General features: G+C 43.4%; 1 protein-coding gene across 6 annotated transcripts in view; it reads left to right on the plus strand.

The window, feature by feature from the left end:
- The window catches only part of Fry (FRY microtubule binding protein), a 378,278-nt gene that overhangs the window by 286,450 nt on the left and 66,278 nt on the right, over positions 1–25,550 (plus strand). For all 6 annotated transcript variants that reach the window (XM_035443188.1, XM_035443189.1, XM_035443184.1 and 3 more), the window contains 11 exons: positions 1,533–1,693; positions 3,690–3,800; positions 5,288–5,442; positions 6,669–6,768; positions 7,014–7,185; positions 14,098–14,354; positions 15,642–15,788; positions 17,690–17,858; positions 19,376–19,466; positions 22,574–22,656; positions 25,271–25,421. In XM_035443188.1, the coding sequence (XP_035299079.1) occupies positions 1,533–1,693; positions 3,690–3,800; positions 5,288–5,442; positions 6,669–6,768; positions 7,014–7,185; positions 14,098–14,354; positions 15,642–15,788; positions 17,690–17,858; positions 19,376–19,466; positions 22,574–22,656; positions 25,271–25,421 (1,597 nt within the window). The remainder of the gene's footprint in view (positions 1–1,532; positions 1,694–3,689; positions 3,801–5,287; positions 5,443–6,668; positions 6,769–7,013; positions 7,186–14,097; positions 14,355–15,641; positions 15,789–17,689; positions 17,859–19,375; positions 19,467–22,573; positions 22,657–25,270; positions 25,422–25,550) is intronic.

Consider the following 25,550-nt stretch of genomic DNA (forward strand, 5'->3'; position numbering starts at 1 on the left):
TGTGTGTCACTTCTATCTTGGCTTTGGTCCTGGTCTGAAAATGAACTGCCGTCATTTTGAAGGAAGGACTTCAGAGGAACCCTTCCCACGGGCTTCATTTGCTCCTGTTCCCCTGGGCAACAGCCCCATTCCTCCAATGAGGACACAAGCTAGAATTCTATAGTATGGAAAACCCTTTACACCTGGTTTAACTGTTACATCTTGCAAAGCCTAGCTCACAGGCCACATAGATAAGAAACATTTTAATTCTGATAAAGGTACATGAAACAAAGTAGATGGTTGACTTGCTATAAAAGTTACTCAAGGGGATGGAGAGATGGCTCAGTGGTTAAGAGCACCGACTGCTCTTCCAGAGGTCCTGAGTTCAGTTCCCAGCAACCACATGGTGGCTCACAACCATCTGTTACAAGATCTGGTGCCTTCCACTGGTGTGCAGATATACATGGAAGCAGAATGTTGTATACATAATAAATAAATAAATAAATAAATAAAATCTTTTAAAAAAGTTACTCAAATTATAAATTCTGGGTGTAATTATAAAAATAACTCAGCTAATGTGCCTTTTTGTTATTTTGATGTTATTAACTGGATTGGTCCACCTCATCTTTAAACTACAATTTAAGCTTGACTTCCCCTTTGGCAATGTGAAGTACTTGTTTTTGAAATAGTACATATTATATCCCACTATGTTCTCCCTAATATCAGGGAGCAGTGGTCACAAAAATTCATTCTATATACACAAAAGTTAGGTGGAAAGATCAGTTAGAGCAGTGATTCCCAAACTGTCGGTCGTGACTGCTTTGGAGTCAAAATCAGATATCTTGCATATATGATATTTACATTACGATTGTCAGAACAGTAGCAAAATTACAGTGATGAAATAGCAAGGAAATGATTTTATGGTTGGAGGTCACCACAGCAGGAGGAACTGTATCAAAGAGTCTCAGCGTTAGGAAGGTTGAGAGGCACTGAGTTATAGTGTCTGCAAGTCACAGTGTCTCTCTCTTCTCTTACTCTGTGAAGAGTACACTCACAGAAAGGAAAATTGTGTTGTGATATATTTAAAAAGTCAAGCTTCTGTAGCTAAAGAAAACAGAAATTAGGGAGCTGGCAGGGTAGCTCACTGGGAGTGGGTGTGCTGCGCATGCGCAAAGCCCAAGTTCTAGCCCCAGCTCCAAGCCAAGGAAAAGGGCTGAGAGGAACAGTTGGGCCTCGGGGATGGAGAGATTGGATCAGGTACTGCTCATGCAGAGGGTCCAAGTTGAATCCCCAGCACCTATATCAGGCAGCTCACATCCATTTGTAACTCTGGTTTCGGGTGATCCAACATCTTCTTCTGGCCTCTGTGGGCACCTGTACTCATGGACACCTACCCACTCACAGAAAAACACATATACATATAATTAAAATTAAAAACAAAACAACTTCAGGAGAGTGGAAATTTTTCCTTCCCCCACAACTTGAGCATAATATTCAATAGCACTATGGTTATCTTCATCTAATGGACACTGGTTGTGTGTTGTTCTCTCTAGTTCATCACAGAAGATTTCTCTTCCCCCAGCAAAGCCTGAGGCACCACCTCTTCATCTTGTTCAGCCAGTGGGCGGGCCCCTTCAGCATCATGTTTACACCTCTGGATCGGTACAGTGACAGGAACCACCAGATAACCAGATACCAGTACTGTGCCCTAAAGGTTGGTTCATAGCACCAGTGCTGTCCTTTGTTAAGCTAACAGCCATGCCTTAAAACAGCTAAACGAAGTAATAGAATACAATAAAATATGCATACAGATCTAATAAAAATTCAGATGGATATATGCACACGTGTGTCAATATAAATTCAATAATTCCAAATGCATAATTGAAGATGTGTCCAAAGACATAAGCATTCCACTTGGGCTCACAATAGCAAAATGTACAATGTTGTCAAGCTTTCGCTTTTATCCAGTGTTTCTTCAGTGTGAGAACAGTTTTGTCTATTTACCCCTGAAGTTGCAACATTGCAAATTAACACTCCATTGTAAGAGAGGGCGAAAACATAACCAACAGCTTCATCCCATTCTCCTTCAATCTTTTCCTAGACAGCCACACTGTGAAGAACTTCAAATCTGAAGCAGTGTGGTCATTGTATTCGTTATTCTTCCATCACTGGGATGAAATGCCATGACTAAAAACAGTGCACAGAAGAATGAGTTTGTTTCTGCTTGAGGTTCCAGAATGCTGGAGTCCCTAATTTGGGAAAACATAGCAGGCTTACCGGCACAGGGAGCTTTAATCACACAAACAGGAAGCAGAGAAAGCAGGAAGCAGAGTAGGGCTATAAACTGCCACACTATGCCCACAGTGATGTACTTCTACCATCAAGATTCCTTACCCTCATGCTTTACAGACAAGTGCACAGCAATGACGCGCAGAGCATGGCAACCACCCTGGGAGGGCCTATGGGCCATAACAACCAGTTGACCAATCAACACAGGGCAAACCCTCCAAACCTGGAGGCACAACAATCATGAGCCTGTGCGTACCCCTAGACACTCCCCTTACGCTGCCTTACAAGATCTCTATGCAGCCACTTCGAGCGGTCTTTCCTAGCCATCTGCCATGGTGGATGGATTGAAGGCCCGAGCTAACATGGGGTTAGATCGTTAAACAACTATAATAAAGCCCTGTGCAGTTTGCATCAAAAAAAGAAAAAAAAAAAGACTCCTTACCCTCCTCAAGAGTTGCTGTCAACTGAGGACCACATGTTGAACTATGTTAGGCTATGGAGGGGCACTTCTCTTTCAAACCAGGTCTTGCAACCTAACATTAGATCTTGCAGCCTGAAGTCCTTTCAAGAAGTAACTGTCAGCTGTCATTGTAACTGTGTCGGCTGTCATCTCCATCATAAGTTATTGGTTGATGCTTATATGCAACCCATTGGGTGCCTTTAAATGGTTGCCCTGACAGTCAGTTATTCCTGCCAAGCACCATTAGTCAAAATCTCCTTCTCTTACTCTCTCCACCGTCCCCCGCCCCAAGGATCTAAAGTATATATTCTTAATTTTTTTAACTTTTGATCAAAGATCATAAGTATTTCCATACTATGTAAAACACAAACAGCTAGATTTACCTTATAAGCAGAATTTACTCACTTGAAACAACTAAAAGAAATTTGATGTGAATTATTGTAAAATAGCCATTTTGTTTTACTCTTTCTTTATAAACATGCATTATAATCACAAATGTATATATCCATGAAGCTATAGCTATATTTTAATCTTTAAAATTGAAATCTGGGCCAGGTAGTGGTGGCATACACCTTTAATCCTGACACTCGGGAGGCAGAGGCAGAGGCAGGCAGATCCGTGAGTTCAAGGCCAGCCTGGTCTACAGAGCAAGTTCCAGGACAGCCAGGGCTACACAGAAAAACCCCATCTCGAAAAAAACAAAACAACAATAGCTGTTACTAAAGAACTGCCACCCAGCCAGGCATAGTGGTACATGCCTGTGATTCCAGCATTCGGGCAGCCGAGGCTGGAGGTCTGCAAGTTCAAGGCTAACCTCTGCTACATATTGAGTCTTTGTTTCTGAGACAAGAAAGAGGTAGCAACCAGATTTCCCTGTTGTGTTCTTTAAAGCCCCTAGACACTGGTGGCTTTATTTGTTACTCCAGACACCATCTCTAAATTTCACCATTTCTAATTTCAGGCAATGTCAGCAGTGCTGTGCTGTGGCCCTGTTTTTGACAATGTTGGCCTCTCTCCAGACGGCTATCTGTACAAGTGGCTTGACAATATTCTGGCTTGTCAAGACTTACGAGTAAGTATGAGTCAGAAATACATTGCTTTTCAACATTTTTGAGTTGAAAAAGTTGAGTTTCTGAATTGCAAGCACAGCACGATGCACACACGGCCTTTCTCCCACAGCTACAGGAGTTCAGATATGTACGTAGGTACATTGTGCTGTAATGTGCCAGGCTCAGAAATACAGCATTATTTACCCAAACTGACCACAAACCCGAGTCATAAAGTGAGTCTCGACACAGTTCACATAATTTGAATGTAAACTACATCCTTTATTCTCAGTATCATTAAACTAGCAATGAGTAATTAAATATAATTAAAATGTACTCCCTGGGAACAGAAGAGAGATGGCTCAGTGCTGAAGAGTGTGGGCTGCTCTTGTGGAAGACCTGGATTGAGTTCCCACCACCCACACGAGGCAATCCACCACCACCCCCTCCAAGGAATTCAATGCCCTCTTCTGGCCTCCTCAATCACCCATATGCATGTACACAAATACACAGAAAGACAGACCCCACACACACATATAATCCAAAATTAATCTTTTATATATACTTCCAGATAAATAACAACGCTACCTGGAAATCATCTTTAAGTGAAGCAGAATGGAAATATTAAATTAGTGGCTGGTAGATAAAACCTTGCTTAAAATGAAATTATTAAAAAGTATAAATGAGGGGAAAGGACTGGCAATCTGTGACCTATTTAGCACAAGAAGTTAGTAAAAGAAATAAGTCAGAAAAAATAGGACAGAAATTAGGGAAAATGTTTAATAATAATGAGCATTACATTAGTAACTTTTCATTCCTATGACAATAGAAACAATTTGAGGAAGAAAAAGAAAATGACTGACTGTAGGGTGGGGAAGGCATGGCCATCAGAGTGTCTCTTCTAGGAGTAGAGCACTAAGACTATTCATGCGATGTGGTAATACCATGACATATATGTTTATCTGCATACAGAATCAGTTAATTGCTATGTCTGGAGAACATTGAATGCATGCTACCTCACTCTTCACATGACATAGAAACATAGATAGAGACCGGGGTTAGGTATAACCTTCAAAGAGCCACCCCAAGAGACATACTTCTGCCAGCCAGGCTCCACCTTCTCCCAGCTGGGAATCAAGCATTCTCCTTCAAAAGAGGAGCCTGTGGGGGCATTCCAAACTCAGACTGTTGATATAACAAACACATATGCCAAGTCCTTCCATTCTGAACTCAGTGCAACTGGCAAGAAGAATGGATGACTTCAGAAAGACGCAGGCAACATTACCTTCCCGGGGGAGTGGAGTCTCCCTCCTGCCAGTCTGTGGCCCTCCCAGAAGACAATGGAGTCTGAATCCCAGCAGGCGTCTCTCCATTGATGCCCTTAAGGAAGAGTGTGTAGGATAAGGATGAACTCAGCAAAGGCTCTCACTCCACTTTGTTCACTTACATGAACTACATTCGCTAGAATGTTTTCTCATGAACTAGGAAGAACTGATTTGTTCCCTGTCCCCAGGTTCATCAGCTTGGTTGTGAAGTTGTCATCTTGCTCTTGGAACTTAACCCTGACCAAATAAATCTTTTTAATTGGGCCATCGACCGGTGCTACACAGGTTCCTACCAGCTTGCATCCGGCTGCTTCAGAGCCATAGCGACTGTGTGTGGAAACAGGTATGAGTTTTCATAATTAGTGGTTAGTGGCAATTATGGTGATGCTTGATCTCCGTGATCTGAGGAGCAGCTGACTGTAGGGCAGTTATCTTTACAGTGGATCCTGTGAAAGCCCAGAATGACTTCTGTGTCCCTCACAGACAAGATCCCCGCTTTGGGTGTCCATGATACAGTTAGTTGCATTTGATCAGGAGAGAGTTCTCACAGTGTCCTTCCTTTGAATTGCCAAGACAGTCGCAGTGAAGTGTGAGATTAGAATTTGAAAATAATAAAGACAAATGCTGAAGGAATGAAAGGCATGTGGACAAGTGTCCTGATCATGCTAACTGTGAGCCCTTTAGCCAGCCGCACACCAAATCAAAGCCAGGAGACACAGGACGTTTAAATCCCCTCTGCTCAGAACTTCAGAAAGAAATCAGGAAGGAGGAATGGTGACTAAGAGTCTGAATATTACACTCATTTGTAAACGTACTGATTTGAACCCAGGGCCTCATGCAAGCTAAAAATGCCCTCCACCACTGAGCCATACCCCAACCAAAAGATTAGGCTTCTAAAACCACCATCCTTATTGTATAACAATCGAGTTCATGAAGCTGTTTGGCACTACAACTTAATAAGTATAACGATGTCATGTCTAAGTTAAACTTCCCTAAGAGAGATCGTATGGTTTAGGAAAGTGGCGAGAATAAAATACAGCCAAGGTTTATACTCAAAGGGCTTCATGTAGGGACTGGAGCAGTGCCTTCACAGTTAAGAGCATGCGCTACTGCTGCAGACAACCCAGGTTCAGTACCAGCACCCGCATCATGGAGGTCACACCCTTCTGTAACTCCAGCTCCAGGTGACCTGATGCTTCTGGCTCTTCAGCACCTCCATGGCCATGATGCACATATACACACTCAGATATACATAACAACACATAAATAAATGAGCCTTCCCCACAAAGGACTCAAGTCAATGTGCCACCCTAGACATTTCTCTTCTTCAAGACAGGGTTTCACTGTGTAACAGCCCTGGTTGTCCAGGGCCTCACTCTGTAGACCAGACCTCACTCTGTAGACCATGCTGGCCTTGAACTCAAAGAGATCCATCAGCCTCCCTCTGCTTCCTGAGTGCTGGGATTAAAGGCATGCGTCACATAGACTTTTGAGAGGGGACAATCTATCCAGCTTACCAGCCAGGCTGTCTAATAACTATGCCATGTGTTTTGCTTTTTTCTTCCCCAGGAACTATCCCTGCGACATAGTGACGCTGCTGAACCTTGTTCTTTTCAAGGCCTCTGACACCAACAGAGAGATTTACGAAGTCTCCATGCAGCTCATGCAGGCACGTATCATTCACCCACATGCAAAAGCCCCATCCTTGGGCCCAGAGTGCATTTACTTGTTTCTATGTGACATGTGAATGGTGAGGAAGCATGCATTCATAGCTTCTCCAGACACAGCGGTTAACTGATTCTGTATGAAGATAAACATATTTGTGACGGTGTTACCAATTTTGGTTAAATGTAAACCTTCCTGTGGTATACAGCGAACACTTTTTTTTTTAGCTTGTTTCTTAACTCCTTGTAGATCCTCGAAGCAAAGCTTTTTGTGCACTCCAAGAAAGTTGCCGAACAAAGGCCTGGCAGTATTCTGTATGGAACTCATGGGCCGTTGCCACCTCTCTACAGCGTGTCGCTAGCCCTCCTGTCCTGTGAACTGGCCCGGATGTACCCTGAGCTCACTCTTCCCCTCTTCTCAGGTACCATCCAGTTGTCAGCAGTGACATATGTCCTCATGTCTCCTGTTCTAAGCAGTTTTCCTTTTTTGAGTCTATTGCAGTTTTAGTGTCAGACATCAGCACTAAGTCCATAGGTCAGAATTGCTGAGGGTTAAATTTAGTTACATATGAAAGCAAATTCAAGAATATTTTTAATTTTGTTTTATGTGTGTGGGTGTCTTACCTGATTGAGTGTGTCTATGAACCATGTGAGTGTAGTACTGATGGAGGCCAGAAGAGGGCGTCAGATCCCCTGGGATTGAATATATAAACAGTTATGAGCTGCCCTGTGGGTGCTGGAATTTAATTAAGCCCAGGTCCCCTGGAAGAGCAGCTAGTGCACTTAACTACTGAGCCATCTCTCCAGTCCCTCAAGAATATTTTTTAAATGTTTCTTAAATGTGATTAGTTAAAGCTACACAAGTATAAATATGAACCTGACAAATGCAAAAGATTCTTAGGTCAGTAAACATACTTCAGTGTGTGTTTGTGTGTTTGTGTGTGTGTGTGTGTGTGTGTGTGTGTGTGTGTGTGCATGTGTATGTGTGGTATGTATGTATGTATGTATGTATGCATGTATATCCCAAAGAAATTCTATTATATGAACAATATACTTAAAATAACTCTTACTTAATGGGTAACGTCAGATATTATGTCATTATATATTATGTTATTACACTATTATGTTATATTATATTATTAACATATCTATATACTTATTAATATATTATATATAACAATATAATGCAAAATTATTGTTTTATATTATTATAGTGATGTTGCACATATAGCTTGTCTCCTCAGCAATCTTCACGAATAACTTTTGTGAGAATGGGGTCTCAAAAGGTGTTTTTCCTGACTAAGCTTATGCAGCACCTTGCCAAGAGGCAGACTCTGTCCAAAATGTACATCTTCCACCTGCATCCCCAGCCCCTTAGCCCCACTCCTCCTCAGCCAACCCTGCTTCTGCCCACCCTTGCCCGACTTGTCCTCTGTTCTGCAGTTCTTCAGCGACACAAAACCATATCTGTATGGTGCTTCCCACTCACACATCTCTGCATGACCTTACCGAAATAATTGATAATAATAATGGCTTGCATTTATTGGGTGCCCAAGGCATGGACCATTCATGTGCATTGCTTGTATCCTGACTATTGAACCAAAGGACCAGGAAAGACTTCTGCCATGTGGCGGTACCTCCTTCAGCATAGCAAGTTCATCTTGCTTCTCTCCACATCTCCTCACAAACCTCAGACTTCGCCATTCTTCTTCCCAGTGTCCTCTTCGTTTGGTTCTCCCCCCTAACCTTATCCTGTCCAGCTATTGGCCAGTCTGCTTCTTTATTCAACCAATCACAGTGTAACGGGCTATTCCACATGGGTGAGGAGAAGATGATGATGAGATATTTAAATGTAAAAATTGTTTTAAATAATAAAAAGGAAAAATAGGAGCAGCAGAATTGAGGCTGCGTTAGTTGACTGATGTACGCTGTGACTGTTTTCAGGGTCCGAGTCCTATTAAGGTCCAGTACCAGAAAATAAGCTTCAGAGCGGTCAAGTTTCTATTGTTAGACCCCCGAAAACTCAAGTATCCAGGGTCCCAGGCCACGTTCTCGGTCACCCCAATCACCAGGCGGATTTGAGAGCTTGCTGCAAACTGCACGAGGCTTTATTGTAATTTAACGAGCTAACCCCATGTTAGTTCGGGTCTTTTGTCCACCCACCATGGCAGTTGGCTACAAAAGACAGTTCGAACTGGCTGCAGAGAGAGATCTTGTAGGGCAGCGTAAGGGGAGTGTCTAGGGGTACGCACAGGCTCACGATTGGTGTGCCTCCAGGTTTGGAGGGCTTGCCCTATGTTGATTGGTCAACTGGTTGCTATGGCCCAAAGGCCCTCCCAGGGTGGTTGCTATGCTCTCTACGTCATTGCTGTGCGCTTGTCCTTAAAGCACACCCAGAGCCATAAAGCATAGTGCCACCAGCTAACTTCTGATTGGCTCCTTGTCATGAGACAGGCATCTGACCTCTAAGTGACCAAGGTAGGTTTATGGCAAGCACATGTTCGGCTGTTATGCCTGCCAAAAGGGAAGCTGGTTCCTTCACTATCACATGGTACTATTAAATAAAAAACGTGAAATACAAAAAGAAGGAAGGAAGGAAGGAAGAAAGGAGGAAAGAAAGAGTACCGAGTTTAAAAGGGGAAGCAGGAATGACACCATGCATTTGGAAAGGAGTAGAAGATGCATTTGAGCACATCCAGTCCAGAGGAGACTGGTTGGAAAGGGTGACTACAACTCAAGGAGGAAATGGTCACATGATAAGGGTCTGACCCAGTAGCCCAGGAGAGCAGAAAATGGAGGCCAGGGCCAGAGCTTCACAGACAAGTGCTTGCTGTCTGGGAGGCTGACTCTTGGTGGGGACAATACAGAGAGCCCAGTGTAAGGAGAACAGGAGTGTCCAGCAAAGCAGACATACAGAGCTAGCCTGGGAGGCTGGAGCAGGCCTCTACAGAATAGACAGTCCTGAACTCCGAAGGCCACCTCACAAGCAGGTCACAGAGGAACAGGATGCTGGAGAAGGGGCACAGAAGGTCAGGAGGGAAAGAAAAGCCCTCACCACACACCTTTTGAACAAGGGGGAAGGGACCAAAGATGAATGGAAGCGTGTTGAGTGGGGAGGCGTGGGGGCAATTATCGGGGGGGGGGGGACAGATTCTTTCATGAAACCTAGAGAAATAAAAGGATTCCGAAAGAAGGGTGATACCCAGCCTCCCAAGAGAGCAATCTGGGAATGTAAGCTCTGTGGGTTCTAGAAGGAGGTGGCCTGTGAGGAAGGGAAGCCCAGCTGGGGCGAGGGTGGCTGCAGTCCCAAAATGGGATTTTTTTTTTTGGAAGAGCAAGACTAGAGCCAGTTTATTAGCTGAGATGGAGAGCTGATAAAGTGGGGGCCGCTGGCAGTTGAGGAGGGGAGAGATAAATCTAGACTGACAGGCAGCAAAGCCCCGAGGATGAAATGCAACCGTTTCTCCCTTCTAAGCAACCCCCACCCTTGATTTATGAAGAAGTTTTGAAAAGGACGTGCAAAACATTAAGACCCAGTGGCTTCCTAAACTGCCTGCCCTGTTACAGACCCCGTGGTGACACTTTCCTGCCTGTAACTTCAGGTGGCCTCTAATTACTTAAAAGCAGCCGGAGGAGTTATTCGGGTCCTGCCTAACAGAGCAGCACCTCACAACATCCCGCCCCTCACATGTGGTTTACTTTGTATCTGTGTCTCCCAGAGGGTTGACTCAATGTTGATCGCATCTTCCTTTCTCTTCAAAACACCTCCAAAACCCAACTTCCCTATCAGAGATAGTCTGACGCCTCTGGCCAGCACCCCACTTTCTTGGCCCTCACATCCGGCACACAAAATGCAATGAATAAAATAAATGAGCTCCTGTCACATGTTAGAAGCTGGCCATTGCTACAAACTCCATACACTTTTTTTTTTCTCTTAAGATTACGTAGACAGCCGGGAGTTGCCGGGAGTTGGTAGCGCCTGCCTTTAATCCCAGCACTTGGGAGGCAGAGGCAGGTGGATCTCTGTGAGTTCGAGACCAGCCTGGTCTACAAAAGTTCTAGGACAGCCTCTAAAGCCACAGAGAAACCCTGTCTCGAAAAACCAAAAAAAAAAAAAAAAAAAAAAAAAAAAAAAAGATTCCGTATACAGAGTTCTACCTGCATATGTGCTGCATATGTGCCTGAAGGCCAGAAGAGGGCACCAGATCTCATTAAAGTTGGCTGTGAGGCACCATGTGGATGCTGGGAATTGAACTCAGGACCTTTGGAAGAGCAGCCAGTGCTCTTAGCCTCTGAACTATCAGTGAAGTGAAGTCCATGCATTTTTATGTCATTGTTTAAAGAAAGATATTTTTAATGTTCCACTCCCCCCCTTTCCCCTCTCTCTCCTCCCTCTCTCTGTCTCTCTTGGACAGTTCTTTCCTATGGAACAAAAACAGCTCTTCTGTAACAGAATTGTATTTTTGTAACCAGAAATCATTTTCTTCCACCAGATACTTAACTTGGTGCCCTCTGTCACCTGCCACGTTCTCCCTTGCCCCTGAGTTATTTGTCAGTATAATTTGTCACAGAGATTCTTCCCCAAGCTCAGGAACTTCACTCGTTTTTTTTGTTTTTTGTTTTTTTTTTATTTTAAAAATTGTTGAGAATTTTATAGTCTAGTAATGTATTTATATCATTTCCACTCCTTCTCCTGCTCCAAGTCCTCCTGTGTCCCCTCAACTCTCAAGCAAAGTCATGGCCTCTTCTTATTACATCTATATTAATGTATGCATGCATATTGACCACACACACACACACACACACACACACACACACACACACCAGAGTGTCCCTTATGTTGCTCATATATATGTGTATTTAGGGCTGACTACACTCCTGAGAAGTCTTGGCTGTTTTCATCCTATCAGACACAGCAGCTTGCACTAGTGAATACTCAGCCAGTGGGATTAATGGATGTTCTGACAAAGTAAGATGCAAGTGTCTATCATTCTAGCCAGAGCACGTGTGTCATAATGTGTAGACTATAAGTTAAATACTCTGGGGGCCATCCAGATGGACAGTTTGACTTCTGAGCGCCATGTAGTAGAGGGAGAGAATCATCTTTGGCAAGTTACCCTCTGACTACCTCCTGTGTACCATGGCATGGAACCCACACGTACACAGACACAGTAGATAAAAAAATAGAGGGGATAGAGAGAGCGTTCAATGGTTAAAAGCACTGGGTGCTCTTGCAAAGGATCTGGGTTTAAATCCAATGCCCTCTTCTAACCTCTGTGGGCACCAAGAATACAATGTGTGTGGTACACATATATACATGCATACATGCAAGCTAAATATTCATAGTCATAAAAAATAAGTCAGCTGGGCGTTGGTGGCACACGCCTTTAATCCCAGCACTTGGGAGGCAGAGGCAATCGGATATCTGTGAGTTCGAGACCAGCCTGGTCTACAAGAACTAGTTCCAGGACAGCCTTCAAAGCCACAGAGAAACCCTGTCTCAAAAAACAAAACAAACAAACAAAAAAACCAAACAAACAACAAAAACCTGGGAGCTGGAGAGATGGCTCAGTGGTTAAGAGCACTGACTGTTCTTCCAGAGGTCCTGAGTTCAATTCCCAGCAACCACATGGTGTCTCACAACCACCTTGAATGAGATCTGGTGCCCTCTGCTGGCATGCAGGCAGAAGACTATATACATAATAAATAAGTAAATAAATAAAATCTTTAAAATAAATAAATAAAGAAGATAAATAAATGTAATAAAAAAAGAATTATCACTTTTTAAAAAAATAAAAATTAAGTAATTTTGCATTTTCGACCTGTGTAAAAGCTTAGCACCATCTGATTGGAACTTTAATTTTAGGAACAGGGTAAAGCAATTAAACTTTCTCTTGGGGGCATTCAAGGCGTTAGCGCTGAGTAATTTCTGGCGCCTGTGTTATTTGGTTACATAGCAACCAGGAGCAGTGTGAGCAAGGTTGCAATTGATGCTGGCTAATCATACAGGTGCAGGACCGTGCTTCATAATTTCTCTTTGGGTAAAACTGATTCTCTGATAGAGTTAAGAGCCAGGTGGTTATTCTGACATCTACTGCATATCCATAGAGCTGAGCTTGTCCATCTGTAGGGCATTTATTCAGACTATAAACCGCCACATAGCTGTCAGTGCTACAGTGCAGAAATGCCATCAAGAAAGTAACCAGTGAGTGGCCGAGCTAGACAGAGCCTTGGCCTTCAGAATCAAAGCTGGCAGAGTGAAATGAAGCACTCGATGACTCTCCCACATCCTTGACCATTGCCAAAGAGACACCATTTAAGCGGGTTTATCGCTTGTGGGATTCCACATCTCTCTTTATAACAACTAATTCCTATGGAAGACACTTTGTAAGTCACAACGTGGGAAAGAGTGACCCTGCTCAACACCAGTCCAGAGCCTCCTAGGAGATGGATACTGTGCTGAGACTGTTCTACAGTATGTGTATGCCTGATGTGTTGCTGGAGTTTCTTTCCAGCCTGGTCCTGCAGCCAATTTGCCCCAAATAAACACACAGATGCTGTATTAATTATAAAACTGTTGGCCAATGGCTAGGGCTTCTTACTGGATAGCTCTCTCTTAATTATTAACCCATTTCTATTAATCTAAGTATTTTTACATGGTCTTATCTTACTGGAGAAGGGTCCAGACCTATTACTCCTTCCTCAGCTACATAGAGTCTCTCTGCTGTCTCTCTCTGCCTCTCTCCCCAGCATTCTCGTCTCCTAACTCCACCTATCTTCCTGCCTCTACTGGCCAATCAGTGTTTTATTGATCAACCAGTGAGAGAAACATGTATACAGAAGAACAACCCTATCACTGATGTTTCCATCCCTAGCAGCCATGCAGTGTGAGACCCAGGCATAAGGAATTACACTTATTTTCCTGGCCAACAGGTAGAAGAACCAAGAGGTCACCTACATGGCTGAGTCACACAGCCACCCATGCAGCCCGTATATGGTGGAGCTGGGAGTCACCACATGTCCCACTGAGTGCCCCCTCCCCTGCTCCTTATTTTGTATATTTCATTCCTCCTTTTCCACTAACAGTGTGTTTGAACTTCTGAGGCTTTCAACTCAATCCATGCTTACCAGCCTGCCCTGCCCCTAAGGCACTTTTTCCTGTACACAAGGGATCAGGGATGAGCCTTAATTTTGTGATTTTGCAGTCCTGACTAGCTATTCTATATGGCAATCCTTTTACTAAATGCAAACTACCATTGGCTCAGTAAATTGGTGTTCCTGTTGAGTTTGTTTTGGAGAATAATGTGTAACTTTCCTTTGCCCTGTCACTTCAGAGGTGAGCCAGAGGTTTCCCACGACACACCCAAATGGACGTCAGATCATGCTCACCTACCTGTTGCCATGGCTACACAACATCGAATTGGTGGACAGCAGACTCCTCCTTCCAGGGTCAAGTCCCAGCAGCCCTGAGGAGGAGGTTAAGGACCGGGAAGGAGAAGTGACCACCTCTCATGGGCTAAAAGGGAATGGCTGGGGTTCTCCAGAAGCCACATCATTGGTCCTGAATAACCTCATGTACATGACTGCCAAGGTAACTCAAATAGCATGGCTCCACCAGTAGCAAAGCCCTGGCTTCACAAAGCCTTTGCCACAAACCCAATAAAATGGCATTTATCATTAAAATAACAGAGAAGGTGACTGGTGATGATGGGTGTACACCAGTACACTGAATGCCACTGACGTCTCTACTTAAAAATATTTACAATGTGCTTGGCAGTAGTGGTGCACACCTTTAGTCCCAGTACTCGGGAGGCAAAGGCAGGCAGATCACTGTGAGTTCAAGGCCAGCCTGGTGTACAAAGTGAGTTCCAGGAGAGACAGAGCTGTTACACAGAGAAACTCTGTCTCAAAAAACCAGTGTGTGTGTGTGTGTGTGTGTGTGTGTGTGTGTGTGTGTGTGTGTGTGTGTGTGTCTTTACAATGCCAGATATGAAGAGTCTAGAGGTCAAAACCATCCACAGCCACATAGTGAGTTTGAGGCCAGCCTGGGCTACATAAGACCCTGCTTAAAAAAAAAAAAAAAGAAAAGGAAAAGGAAAGGAAGAAAAAGAAAAAGATGTTCATGATGTTGCCAGGGTAAACTTCCATTTTTTCCCAGTATTTAGTAAAGAAAGATGATACTGTATCCATGGTAACACATTCCTGGTTCAGTTGCTCTCAAAGAGGACCTAGATTCTGGTTCCTTTTCTGTTCCTATTGTCTAGTTGTGCATGTGGTCTGATAATTTTGTGAGAAGCTGGTAAACCCAGCCTTCATCATTTGCTTTAAAAAATAAGAAAGTAAAAATAATGTGTTTGGTGCAATTAAAAATGGTTATGGAAACCAGGCAGTGGTGGCTTGTGCCTTTAATCACAGCACATGGAAGGCAGAGGTCAGAGGATCTCTAGGAGTTCCAGGCCAGTCTGATCTACAGAACCAGGTCTAGGATAGTCAAGGCTATCCTGAAAAACCCTATTTTGAAAAAAACAAACAAACAAAAAGCAAGGATGGTGTTGCTGGTGGTGCACGCCTTTAATCCTAGCACTGCAACTAAAGAATGGGGAATTATGGTACAAATTTTAGGTAGATAGGTAGGTAGGTAGGTAGATAGATATTCATGTGTTTGAAGAAAAATATGGCCTAACATTTAAAAAAATGCTTATATAGGTACTTTATCTATCTTATCTATGTATTATAAATTGCTCTGCACCCAAAATAATGGTATTTTTCTATCGAATGTTCATTCCCCCTTCTAATGATTTTAACCAATCATAACCTTCAAAACAACTTACTTTCTGTACACACTCATGCAGGATGCTTTTTCTCTTGTTTGTGTTAGTATGGTGATGAAGTCCCAGGACCGGAAATGGAAAACGCCTGGAATGCCCTGGCCAACAACGAGAAGTGGAGTAACAACCTGAGGATCACACTGCAGTTCCTCATCAGCCTGTGTGGAGTCAGCAGTGACACTGTCCTCTTGCCCTATGTAAGTGACATCCGGGTTCCAGGAGTGCTCATTCCTGCTGGGGCTCTTGCTGCTATTTGCAGCTCATACTCTTGGCTCCCACTACAACAGAGGTGTGGTTTTCAAGTCGAGCAAGCCCCTTGGGGGACTCATACAGGTGGTACCCAAAGCTCTTTCTTCCTTCCCCTAACACAGGCTTCCTGGGCTGCTGTCAGGGGCCCCTGTCAGCCCCTTGGGTTAAGTTACAGGACACAGACACCTGTGAACTGAGAATTTTTCTCTATCTTTTTTAATCATTTATTTTTATTTTATGTACATTGTTTGGCCTGCATATAGGTCTGTGTGAGGGTGTCAGATCTTGGAGTTACTGGCAGTTGTAAGCTACTATGTGTGTGTGTGTGCTAAGAATTGAACCCGGGTCCTCTAGAAGAGCAGTCAGTGCTCTTAACCACTGAGCCATCTCTCCAGCCCAGAGAATTAGTTTTCTGACAGTTACTAAAGCTTCCTTTATAAGCAGCACCAATATGAAAGAGGGTGAATGTGAGAGATCACATCATTACTAACAACAAAAAAAAATGCTATGCTTCTGGTTTGCATCTTAACATTATTGAAACAAAATAAAAAGACAGCAGACCTGGGATTTTTTTTTGTCTTCCTTTTTTTAAACATTTGTTTTTATTTTACATGGATGAGTGTTTGCTTGTGTGTGTGTGTGTGTGTGTGTGTGTGTGTGTGTGTGTGTGTGTGTGTGTGCACAGTGTGCATACAGTACCTGTGGAGGCCAGAAGAGGGTGTTGAACCCCCAGAACTGGAGTTAACAAGCAGTTGTGAGCCACTATGTGGGTGCTGGGAATTGAACTCTGACCTTTTGCAAGAGCAGTCAGTGCTCTTAAACTATGAGCCATCTCTCCATCTCTAACTAGATTTTTTCTTTCCAAAAGTAGGTGATAGGAGAGATATCTTTATGGTATATTCTGTTTTTACCTGAGGAAGGTAGATCAACAGAATGACAGCAGTTTCTAGCACAGACTCACTTGGCTTCTCTGTGTGTGTTTGTTAGTTAGTTTATGACTCTGCTATTCTGAGCTGCTTTATCCATGCCCCAGCACATGGTCGTAGGGATAGACATCAGGGTCGCACTTATATGACACACTAATATTGTTGATTTTAAAACCTAAAACTTCAAAGACAGCTAAAACTTGTTTCTTGTGACAAAAAGTGTAGGAGGTGTCCAGGTTACTATTCTATTGCTCTAAAGAGATGACTTGACCAGGGCAACTCTTCTAAAAGAAAGCATTTAATTGGGGCTTGCTTACAATTTCAGAGGGTTTAGTCTATGATCATTGTGGCAGGAAGCCGACAGGCATGGTGCTGGAGCAGTAGCTGAGAACTTTCCAACCTGATCCACAGGCAACAGGAAGAAAAAGGGAGAGACACTGGGCCTGGCCTGGGCTTTTGAAACCTCAAAGGCCACCCCCAGTGAAACACCTCATCCTACAAAGCCACACCTCCTAATCCTTCTCAAACAGTTCTATCAACTGGGGACCAAATATTCAAACACATGAGACTATGGTTCTCATGCAAACCACCACACGAGGAGACTGTATTCCATTTTTAGTTAAAATAAAAATAGCAGTCATTTTCCCAGAGTGGATACAATAAAAATCATTTTGTTACATAAGTACCTTATACCACTAGACACCAGTAAAATCTTGCAATGTTTTGGTCTTCAACTGACTCAGTACACCCTAAGAGTAACTTATAAAATTGAACCACTCAAGAAGATACTTGTGTAGTGAGGTTTTAACCCCAACACTAAGATCACCTAAGATGAGTCGTCAGACTAACAGTGACAGATGAGTGAGTCTCCCACCCAAAGCTCTGATGGAAAATACATCTTCCTTTTATCTTCTTCTTCCAAGATTAAAAAAGTGGCCATCTACTTGTGCCGAAACAACACCATCCAAACTATGGAAGAACTTCTCTTTGAACTACAGCAGACAGAGCCGGTGAACCCCATCGTCCAGCACTGTGACAATCCACCTTTCTATCGATTCACAGCCAGCAGCAAGGCGTCAGCAGCTGCTTCAGGTAGGGACAGGCCACCTAGGCACACACCTTGTCACGCGCTGAACAGGTTTGAGCAGGTATTACTATTCATTTTCCTGGGAATGTCTTCGTTTAAGAGGTTGCTTAAGAATACCTCTCCGAGACCCTTGGCGCATTGTAATTGGATTAACAAATGACTTGGTAAGGATGATCATGAATCAGTGACCCAGTGGCTTCCCTTCCACAGAACTTGCTTTGCTTTGCATAGATCCCAACCAGGGTACTGCAGTCACTTAGGAATCTCAGTTCTGAACTTTCTGTATACCTTAATGGATTCTCTTTGCTAATATTCCCCAGGATTGATTGAAATATTCCTTGAAATCCGAAGTGCTCAAAAATCTGAAACTATTTGAGTACTGGCATAAAAACCCAATATGGAAGCTCAGTGTACAAACTTTGCTTGTTTTCTAAAAGATTTATTTATTTTTATTTTGTTCATATTTGCATTGCATCACATTCATGCAGTACCCTTGGGGGCCAGAAGAGGCATCAGATCCTGGAACTGGAGTTACAGATGGTTGTGACCTGCCATGTGGATGCTGGGAACCAAACCCAGGTCCTCAGCAAGAGCAGAAAGTGGTCTTAATTGATGAGCTATTTCTCCTGCCCCGACTTTTCTCATGTCAAAAACATTATATAAAATTACCTTTAGACACTGTGTATAGAGGATACATAAAACAGAATCCAATTTCATGCTTAGATGTGTGTCTCGCCCCTAAGATAGTTCTGTCATAGGTACACAAATATCCCCAACTCCAAAATATCTAAAATCAGAAACATTCCTGATCCTGTGAACTCTAAATAGCAGATGTCACTGTGTTTTATTGCTTTCAATCAGTATCTGTTCATTTCATGAGTATACACTACTTCCTCAAATTCACAAAGCTTCCCTTCAATTGGCTTAATACTGAATCTTTCTTCAACTCTGATGTCTCCTACTCTCTTGTGTTCTGTTTATTCTACTTCTTAGTGAAGCGTTTTTGTTTTTCAGAGAGACACTAGCCTAGGAATCAGAATCCTATTTAAACTTACTTCCATATCATTAGGTGAATAATTCCTAGTCCCAGAAACACTAAAAGTGCAAGATATGGCGAGACCTGCCTATAGTACCAGTGTTGGGGAAGCAGAGGAAGGAGGGCATAAATCGAAGGCCAGCTTGGGCTACATAGCAAGGCCCTGTCTGAAGGAACAGTGATAAAAGAAATTCTGTCATAGCTGCTGCAGACCCACCTCTGTATCAGGTCATGACCTGAGGCTAGAAACTTCTGAGATTGTTATAGCCTCACTTTATAAGGAAGAAGGAATTAGGTTTGGCCAAAGCAAACGTCAAGAACTGATGCTGTGCACCGAGCCAGGTGTTTAGAATGTCTGAGATGGAATGGAAAATAGGAAAACTGTCAAGCTTGGGATTTTTCAGGGACTCCTTTCCTGAATTACCTGCGAATAGCATCTGCCGCTCTTCCTGCACTGTTGCTGATGCCTCCTGATCCCTTCTGCAGGAACCACCTCGAGCAGTAACACCGTAGTCGCCGGCCAGGACAGTTTCCCAGACCCCGAGGAGAGCAAGATCCTGAAAGAGTCTGATGACAGGTGAGTGCATGTGTTTGGCTTACTGTCGCTCTAACTTTCAGCAGGAGTCTATCCATGCAAAGGCATCCATCCACTCGTGTTAGAAAACTTCCCTAAATTCATGCAAAGCGAAGTCTATCTTTATGTTAAGGAACACAGACTTCTCAGCCCTGCCCAATGTGTCCCTAAAGATAGATCCTTCACAAAATCAGAGAGGAAGACATTGTTCTGGTGGCTGAGTCCCACTCACACTAAGGCGTCATGAAAACCACTGGTTGGGGCAGAAGAGATGGCTCAGTGGTTAGGAGCACCAGCTGCTCTTGAAGGGACCCTGGTTCTGACACCAGCACACAGTGTAGTCTCATAACCATCTGTAACAGTTCTGGGAGATCCAGCACCCTCCTCTGGTCTCCATGGGTACTGCATGCACATACATACAGATAAACACTCATCTGTATAAAATAAACATAAATCCTTGTGGAATTAAAAAAAATTTGTTCTGCTAGTGGGCACAAACCATTTGGAACTAGGGGAGATGTGGTATGTGAAGCTTTCAAACCTAATTATTGCATGATTTCTTAACTGTCTTGAGGTACATTCTCTGCAGCAACACTGTACTAATCAGCTTTTGTTAATGTAGAAAATACCTGAGGCAGACTAATGCATAAGGAAAGAAGCTTAGTCAGTTGTAGGGGCTGGTGATCAAAACAGAACAGTGTGGGCATTGGCATAGGCCCCAACTGGCTACATCATATCATAACAGAACCCTCCCCCTCTCTCTTGCCCCTCATATAAAGCCGCCAGAATTACAGGGCCTCCATCCTAATCACCTTACATAATCCAGCTATTGTCCTAAGATCCTCATTTCTTTTTAAACACATAAATGAATATTTATAGGCTGGCTTGCCTCAGAGTAGGGAGAGGAGTGGTTTACATGAAGTGCCACATAGATGAATGAGCGTCTTAGTATACAAAACACACGCTAACATCCTGCCTGATGAGTGATGAGAACTATTTTTTCCTAAGCATCTTCTTTCTAAACACCACCAAAAAAAAAAAAAAAAAAAAAAAAAAGGAAATTTCCACCCTCTTAATGCCGTTGACATAAGACTTGAGAGTCAAGCGCCTACATGAGTTCATGGAGACAGCCATATTCAATTGTATAACAATTGTCATTCCCATTTGACTTTTGTTTTATCCCATATTAATTAACTAAGAACACTCTTCCCCTGTGGCACCCAGAACCCATCCTATCGTATGAACTCTGCCAAGCTGCTTCTCTCTCACTCAAAAGCCTATCTTCTCATTGCCTGTGAATTAATTGATAAAATCAGGTCTCTGCAAATGATTGTGAGTAACAGGGAGATGAACCGGGTTTTTTGTTTTGTTTTACTTCATTTTACTGTGTGTGTGTGTGGTGTTTTGTCTACATGTTGGTGTGCGTACCACATGTGTGTTTGGGGCCCACAGAAGCCAGAAGAGAACATCAGATCTCCCCGGAACTGAGTTATAGATGGTTTTGAGCTGTCATGTGGTACTAGGGGTGAATTCTGCCAGGCAGTGGTGGTGCAAGCCTTTAATCCCAGCACTTGGGACGCAGAGGCACGTGGATCTCTGTGACTTTCAGGCCAGCCTGTCCTATGATTCCAGAACAGCCAGGACTACACAGTGAAATCCAGTCTCAAAAAAAACAAACAAACAAACAAATAAACAACAACAACAAAAGCAGGTCTTCTGGAAGAGCAGTAAGTGCCATTAACCACTGAGCCATCTCTTCTGGCCCTGCTCCATAAATTTTGTAGCCCAAGTTTCCCATCTTCTTCTTATTTGGGATAGAAAGCCTCTCTGTTTTTATGCATTGACATCTTGTTACAAAGTCTTTTTGTGCCATTAGAGTTCTGGGTGTCCCACCTAGGGATTTTGGTGATAATCTTTAGTATTGAGAAGACAGTTATCTGTGTAAGATGAAGATCAAATAGCACTGTTGGAGACATTGTCCTTGGAGACATTGTCCTCAGAGTACCACCTTGTAATCCCAGATTGAGAAAGCTGAAGCAGGGGATAACCATGCTTCCAATATTCCTCAGTCTCAGAGGGACTTGTTTCTGCTTTCTCTTGGCTTTGTAAACATTATATAAGAGCCCTTTAGATCTGTCTCATAAAGCAGATGAGAAGAATGCCAGCTAGTGTGTGATACCTATCTCTATGTAGCCCAGCTCTTTTCCCTTAATTGGACAATCCACAAGAGAGACAGACAAAAAGTCAATCATATGATTACATTACCTCCCAACTATCACTTTCCTGACAATTCTCAGAGTATTTTGAGGGAGGCTTTAATTTGTCCACAGCCTCAGATTGCTCATGGAATTGCTTCATGCGTGTTTCTGCTTCTTCACGTCTTTACTTGCTTAGCCACTCAGCAGGTTTGGTGGACTGATGAGCCTGTCCTGTCAGGGACATTTAGCCTCATGCTCATCTTCATCCCAAAACAGATGTCAGATTTTACAGTTGGAGCACAACATTATCCCAAGGTTTGGACTTTTACTGATATACAGGAGGGACCAGACCTCTAGCCCTCCCAACTGAAAAGGGAAATGTCTCAAGTATAATGGCTGTAATAGTCTTTTAAGACAAACGTAGCAATTCAGGTGGCATTGACCTACAATCCCTGCACTTAGGAGGCAGAAGCAGGTGGATCCCTGTGAGTACAAGGCCAACCTGGTCTACATGGGGAATTCCAGGCCAGCCAGACCCATAGTGAGACCCCCATCTAAAGAAAGAGGGAGAGGAAGGAGAAGGAAAAAAGAAAAGCACCATCATTAGAACTTAGCCCAGCCAGGCATTGGTGGCACACGCCTTTAATCCCAGCACTCAGGAGGCAGAGGCAGGTGGATCTCTGTGAGTTCGAGACCAGCCTGGTCTACAAGAGCTAGTTCCAGGATAGCCTCCAAAGCCACAGAGAAACCCTATCTCGAAAAACAAACAAAAACAACAAAAAAACCCCAAAAAACAAAACAAAAAAAAGAACTTAGCCCAGCCCCCCCAAAAGGGAAAAAGCCAACCACTAAATTATAGAATCTGCTTTTGGGCAACAACGCATTCACAGAGGCTGTGTTTTGTCTTTGAAGGTTTAGCAATGTGATCCGAGCCCACACTCGCCTGGAGTCACGATACAGCAACAGCTCTGGAGGGTCATATGATGAAGACAAAAGTGAGTACCTGAGGCTCTGGGCTTAGATCTGAAAAGGTCCAAGAGCCCACCTAACCCTGTGCTTCTTCTGTATTCCTGGTGTTTTCCACAGTGATGCCAAGTTAGAGAAAGCCTAGTAAAAACTCATCTCTTTGAAAAGATTGTTGGGACTGCAGAGACAGTCCAGCCATCAAGAGTTCTGGCTGCTCTCCCAGAGGTCCTGTGTTGGGGTCCCAGCACCTACGTGGTGACTCACAACTGCCTGCACCTCCAGCTCTGAGGGATCTGACCCCTCTTCTGGCCACCTTGGGCACACACAAACCCAGTAGATGATAGATAGATAGATAGATAGATAGATAGATAGATAGATAGATAGATAGATATAGATAGATAGATACATAGATACATAGATACATAGATAGATACATAGATAGCTATATAGATAGATAGATCCTTTTTTAGAGAAAAGATGCTGAAGTTTGAAACTGTCTTGGAAGTGAATTTAAGTTTTCACCGTTATGCATCTACAGTCTCAGGCTAGGATATGGTCTCCCCATGGCATAGTCCCAGAAAGCCTTGTTAAGCTGGGGCATGGCTTTGTACAGGAATTTCTTTCCGCTGTGTGTAGTTGAATAACCCAGCAAGATTAATGCACTCTTGCTTTTGTCTGAGACCTTGGCAGCTTCTATGGACACAGTCAGTATAAATATAAATTGTCCTGGAGCTGAAGGAATTCTAGGAACAAAGGACCCCCAGTGACATGAGCCTGTGTCATGGAACTGTCTGAAAAACTTGTTATTTTTCTAACTGTTTACATTATAGGTGTTCTGCCCGCATGCATGCCTATGCACCATGTGTGTGCAGTACTCGTGGAGTTCAGAAGAGGGTGTCAGTTCCCCCTAGAACTGGAATTACAGATAATTATGAACTGCCATGTGGGTACTGGGTATTGAACCTGGGTCCTCTGGAGAAGCAGCAGTAGGTTCAATTCCCGGCATTGTATTAGCAGCTAATAATCCTCTGTAACTCCACTTCCAGGGGATCTGATGCCTTCTTCTGGCCTCTTCAGGCAACCATACACATGTGGTGCAAAGACATACATTCAGGCAAGCATGCACATGCATATAAATAAAAATAAATAGGCGCTGGAGAGATGGCCCAGTGGTTAAGAGCACCGGTTGCTTTTGCAAAGGACATAGGTTCAATTCCCAGCACCCACATGGCAGCTCACAACTGCCTGTAATTCCAGTTCTGGGGAACCTGACACCCATGGCAAAATTGTCAGCGCACATAAAATAAAAATAAGTAAATTTTTAAAAGGAAAAAGAAAAACACTCTCATTTCATTCCTTTTGATTTCTCAAAACAACCAAAGTAAAAAATCATGAAGCACTTTCTCCTGTGCTCTTGTGACTGCACTGAGTGAGGTTAAGAAGAGGGCCTAGAAGAGCAGTCCAGTCAGGGAGGACAGTAGGAATGAAGCTCCTGAGTCTGGGCCAAGTCTTGTCTGATCTTGTACAGAATAGCAAGGAAGTCATCATGACTGAGGCAGAGTGGACAGTGGGGAAAGGAAGGCAGTTAGCCACAAGAGGAACATGGCAGCCTTGAAAAGACTTCTAAGGTCATTGTGTGGGCTGTGGGCTTCCTTCTGAGTGTAAAGGCAACCTCTGGAGAGTGCTGAACAAGGAAAGACACATGGTCAACATTTCCAAAGGAGGGCTCTAGTTTCTTCATGGAACACAGGGTGTGTACAGTGTTGAGAGTAGAAGCAAAATGACAGTAAGGAGCCATGGTGACAGAGGAGGGTGGATTAGAAACAAAGACAGAGCTAGAGACAAGTAGCCAGACACAAGGTGTGTGTTTGGAAGGTAAATATCTCTGAATGTCTTGAGATGTCAATGTTCTTAGCATGACATAGTGATGATGATAGTAAACACCCATATTAGACTCTAAAGATGAAAAGTCCAGAGGACACTGCCTGACATGTACCTGCCTGTGTCAGCCCCTTGTGCTGTTATTACTGTTGTCATCTTGACTGTGAGTTGGATGAGAGGACATACAGGATGGATCTCAGGCTTTTGTTCTAAACTAACTGAAATAAGAACTGCATTTTGAGTGCTCAGTGGTCAAGAACACTGACTGCTTTTCCAGAGGACCCTGGTTCAATTCCCAGCACCCACATAGCAGCTCACAACTGTCTGATACTCCAAGATCTGACACCCTCACACAGACACACATGCAGGCAAAACACCAGTACACACAAAATGAAAATAAATTATATATAAACACACACACATATATGTATGTATAAATATATATATGTATGTATATATATATGTATATGTATAATATGTTTTTTAAAAGAACTGCATTTCCCTGCAATGGGAAGATTGGAGACATTTCCCATCATGGGAATCATGATTGAACATTTTTTGATCTGTATCTTTTTACTCTATAGTGAATAACTATAAACTGAGTAATTACATAATCAACTAATTGGAACTCATTGGATGATGTGAGCTGTTGTTCTGGCAAGCAAACATTTCCAAGATGCATGTTTCCAAAAACACCAGCTATGGTACACACAAGTCTTTGTCCCCGGAAAATAAAGTAGCCATGTCTTTCTTATCCTCCAGATGATCCAATCTCCCCCTACACGGGCTGGCTGTTAACTATTACGGAGGCCAAGCAGCCACAGCCCTTACCCATGCCGTGCACTGGAGGCTGCTGGGCCCCCTTGGTGGACTACCTCCCAGAGACCATCACTCCACGGGGGCCACTGCACAGGTGAGCAGCAAGCGTAGGCAGAGGGGATGCACACTTTGCTTTCAATGCATTTCTCCAGGGTCTTTGGCCTGGTCTCACTCAAGGAAGTCCCTTTTTAAATCAGTGGGACCTTCCTGACTTTACGACCAG

The sequence above is a fragment of the Cricetulus griseus genome, chromosome 4, assembly GCF_003668045.3.
Source record: "Cricetulus griseus strain 17A/GY chromosome 4, alternate assembly CriGri-PICRH-1.0, whole genome shotgun sequence".
Lineage (NCBI taxonomy): Eukaryota > Metazoa > Chordata > Mammalia > Rodentia > Cricetidae > Cricetulus > Cricetulus griseus.